The sequence below is a fragment of the Notothenia coriiceps genome, unplaced genomic scaffold (genome assembly GCF_000735185.1).
Source record: "Notothenia coriiceps isolate Sejong01 unplaced genomic scaffold, NC01 NC01_scaffold00037244, whole genome shotgun sequence".
Lineage (NCBI taxonomy): Eukaryota > Metazoa > Chordata > Actinopteri > Perciformes > Nototheniidae > Notothenia > Notothenia coriiceps.
Genome location: NW_011369945.1, coordinates 20120610 through 20124732, shown reverse-complemented (window position 1 = coordinate 20124732; position 4123 = coordinate 20120610). Strand labels below are relative to the sequence as shown.

Here is a 4123-nt window from a genome sequence, read left to right as displayed (position 1 = left end):
CCTGTTACACCAATCATGATGCACTGACCCAGGTCTCTCACACACACACACACACACACACACACACACACACACACACACACACACACACACACACACACACACACACACACACACACACACACCCCTTTTAAACTATGTGTACAGGACCTTCTCAGAGTCAGCAGGGATTAACTCAGTGACAGGTGTGTGTGTGTGTGTGTGTGTGTGTGTGTTCTCATTCCTCATTCCTCTCACACACTCTCCCCTCATCGAGCCAAAAAGGTCATTAATCTCTCTCCACACTCGGATGTAGAGCTTCAACACTGCGACAGTACGGCTCTTTACACAGAGCTACAATCTCCTTCTCTTAAAACCCATCAAAGGAAGATCAAGGGAGCCTTTGAAGCTCAGAGAGGAGATTATCGGCCATCTTGGATTGAAAGCCTGAGCATTAGACTGAAATGTCAGGCGTAGAAGACGCACACGCACCTAAAAAATCAAATATAAATAAAACACCTGAGCATGCAAAATAATAAAAGTACAGCGGCGTTTCTTTTGCTGCAATTTACGGCTGCAATATAACCAGAGTCCCCCGTGGCCACATTAATATCTGCCCACAATGAATCATCAGATCTCTGATGGGCAACTCGCTTCTTAATTGCATGAGGACTAAAACCCCCCCTAACAGCCCGACCCACTTTAACACACAAACACAGAACAACAAACGAGCTAGCAGCCATCTTAGATGTTACATGTGTCTTTTAAAAAAACTACATATTCTGCTTTATAGGTTTATATAGGAGCAGGCATGTCATACAACTGATGGGAAATGGGGAAAATTAGGGTTTTGTGACAGTTTTTTTAGAGCAAAAATAAATTACAAAAATGTATTTAAAAGAAAAAAACTCAAAAATGAAATGTGCAATAATATAGAATAAAATAATAAAATGGACCAAAATAATATATAAATTAAAACATAAGAAGTTAAAATGAAACTACTATAAATGATCAAATCAAATACATTAACTATATATTTATAAAAATAAGAAGCAAAGTTAAAATGTTAAGTAAAATGTGGAATAAACAAAAATATAATAATAATATTTATTTAAACATAAGAAGTTCAAGTAAAAAGTGCAATAAAATATAATAATATTAACATAAAAATACAATTAAAATGTGAAATAACAGATAAAATATTAAAATATGTTTGTACAAGTATAATATGTGAGTGTACCAAGAAATATACAAAATAAAGACAATCACACTACGAGCACATGTTAGCAAACACGGTTAATATATTATTACTTTTAAACACACACACACACACACACTTCAGCCTTGTGACCTAGCCCTTTGCGTTATTTAGTTGTTATTTGTTGAGTTTTCTGGTGTTTAACCGTCCTCTCCTCTTTCAGGTGAACAATGCCACAGCCCGGGTGATGACCAACAAGAAAATGGTCAGCCCGTTTCCTAATGGAGAGGCGGCCCTCAGCGCGCTGCCCTACGGTAACGGTAATGCACGCACGCATGCACACACACGCACACACGCACACACACACACACACACACACACACACACACACACACACACACACACACACACACCATGTATACATCATTTCAGGGGACATTACATTGACTTACGTGCATTTCCTACAGACTTCTCCTAACCTTAACCATAACCAACACATGCCTAACCCTTAACCTAACCAAGTCTTCACCCTAAAATGAATACTCCATTATGTCCCCATAAGGGAGGCGAGTCCCCACATGTGACTGTAAACAGATTTAGGTCCCCACAAGTATAGTAATGCTAGGCCACACACACACACACACACACACACACACACACACACACACACACACACACACACACACACACACACACACACTATTAATCCAAACAGCATCAGGTTCACAGCGAGAGGCAGATGAAAAACACACAATCAGTGTTTCCTCCCGCAGCTGCAGACCACATTATGTAAGGCCGTCAGCAAACACAATATCAAGGAGTTTATTTTAGATTTGATTATTTTTAACACCACCTACCAGCCATGACGACGGTTCACTCTCAAATTGAGCTCAGATTATCCATCCATCTATTGCTTCGAATGTTCATTTCCAATACGATACTATGATGATTTCCTGTCAGATCTAGTCTTAGGAGCTTCCGTGCAGCACTGCAGTTCAATTTGGAAAAATATTAACGAACTATTGTTGTTTTATTGAAAGCGAAGCCTGTATTATATTGCAATGTGTTATTCACTAATTGACCATTGTTCTTCTTCATTCAGTGATAGATAATGACTTCACTGACATGTATGACTTGTATTCATAATCATGTCTTAAAGTCCCCCTATTTAGCTTGTGTATAACAGACTACAATGTACTTGCACACAGCTATAGTTGGTATTAATATATACCGTTTTATTAAGCTAGTTTCACTTCTAATACAATAAAATCCTAATTAAATGTTGCTTAGAAATGCTAAAAAGAGTGGTTCAAATATCCTCTTGCCAATACTACGTGTGTATCCGTGCCTCCCTGCTTTGCATACCACCTGGAAGAGCTTCAGAGTTAGTGTGGCTGAGGGAATCTGTGTAATGAAGAAGAGGAAGCGCTCAGCCTCAATCAAAATCCATATTTTAAAGCATCGCTGCTCTGAGGCGCTCATCCCGTATCTCCTCTTCTGTCGCCGTGATTAAACTGGCTTTTGAAGTAGCTGGTGAACGATGAAAACCATCGAAATAGGGCCAAAGAAAACTGCATTGTGGGTGTAGAGAAAAGTGTGTGTAAATGATAAATACTGTGCTCTTTCCAAACTGCCCATTTTAACGATGCTCTCTCTTTGTGAATGTCAGCGGGGTGGAAATTGAGTCCTATGATGGGAGCCATGTACGCACCTGAGATCTACGCAGGTAACTACTAACTCTCTCTGTCTCCACTGCCTACTTTACATTTTAATCACATTCCAATCTTTAATTTATATTAATGCTCTGCTTGCCGGGCATTTCTCCTCTCTGACACTTTTATTGATATCAAGGCCTCAAGGCAGCAATTGGATTATTCCCCTTCTCCCTTTTCTCCTTAATTATGTGTGACTGCCGAACGACACGCAGTCTATTATTCTGTAGAGTCAGCAGTGCCCTTTCCGATCACACCTTCAAAATAAAGGTCCTGTTTCCTTATAGAAAGCTCAGGAAACCAAAAAACTAAGTTACTGTATTTCTACAGGAAGTTTAAAAGGGATTTTTTTTTAACAGAAAGTGACGTGTTTTTCAGATTAAAAGCCCCATAGAGTTACTATCCCTTCGCGTAGCGCAGAAAGAGATATGTTTTTCGAAATAAAAGCCACATAAAGTTACTATATCCTTCAAGGAAGCTCAGGAAGGTGCATGTTTTCAAAATAAAAATCCCAATAGATGGCTGTGTCTTTACAGGAAGCTCAGAAAGAGGAATGTTTTTCAAAATAAAAGCCCCATAGACTCACCAAAACCTTACAGGAAGCTTAGGAAGAGGCTTGTTTTTCAAAAATAATACCCCCATGGTTGTATGGTGTCCTTGCTGGAAGATCAGGAAAAGTCATATTTTTCAAAATAAAACTCCCCTAGACTAGATTAACTTTATACTTTGAGGAAGCTCAGGCTTAAGCTTATTTTCAACATAAAAGTCCCACAGAGTTTTTTATACTTTGAGATAGCTCAGGTTTAAGCTTATTTTCTAAATAAAAGTCCCACAGAGTAACTTTATACTTTAAGGAAGCTCAGGTTTAAGTTTATTTTTCAAAATAAAAATCCTATAGAGTAACTTTATACTTTAAGGAAGCTCAGGCTTAAGCTTATTTTTCAAAATAAAAGTCCCACAGAGTAACTTTATACTTTGAGGAAGCTCAGGCTTAAGCTTATTTTTCAAAATAAAAGTCCCACAGAGTAATTTTGAGGAAGCTCAGGCTTAAGCTTATTTTTCAAAATAAAAGTCCCATAGAGTAACTTTGAGGAAGCTCAGGCTTAAGCTTATTTTTCAAAAATAAAGGTCCCAGAAGGCAACAATGCAGCTTCTGGTATCAATGCCTAATTAGCATGTCTCTCCCCCCTACATATATCTCCCTTCTTCTCTAAATCACCTGCTTTTCTCTCTC

The 4123-nt window shown here is 38.4% G+C and overlaps 1 protein-coding gene across 1 annotated transcript in view; it reads left to right on the top strand.

Moving 5' to 3' along the window:
* LOC104965394 (RNA binding protein fox-1 homolog 1-like) overlaps nucleotides 1-4123 on the top strand; it is a 132814-nt gene that overhangs the window by 35652 nt on the left and 93039 nt on the right. The window contains exons 5-6 of the mRNA XM_010794349.1: nucleotides 1401-1497; nucleotides 2847-2903. Coding sequence (XP_010792651.1) covers nucleotides 1401-1497; nucleotides 2847-2903 — 154 coding nt within the window. The remainder of the gene's footprint in view (nucleotides 1-1400; nucleotides 1498-2846; nucleotides 2904-4123) is intronic.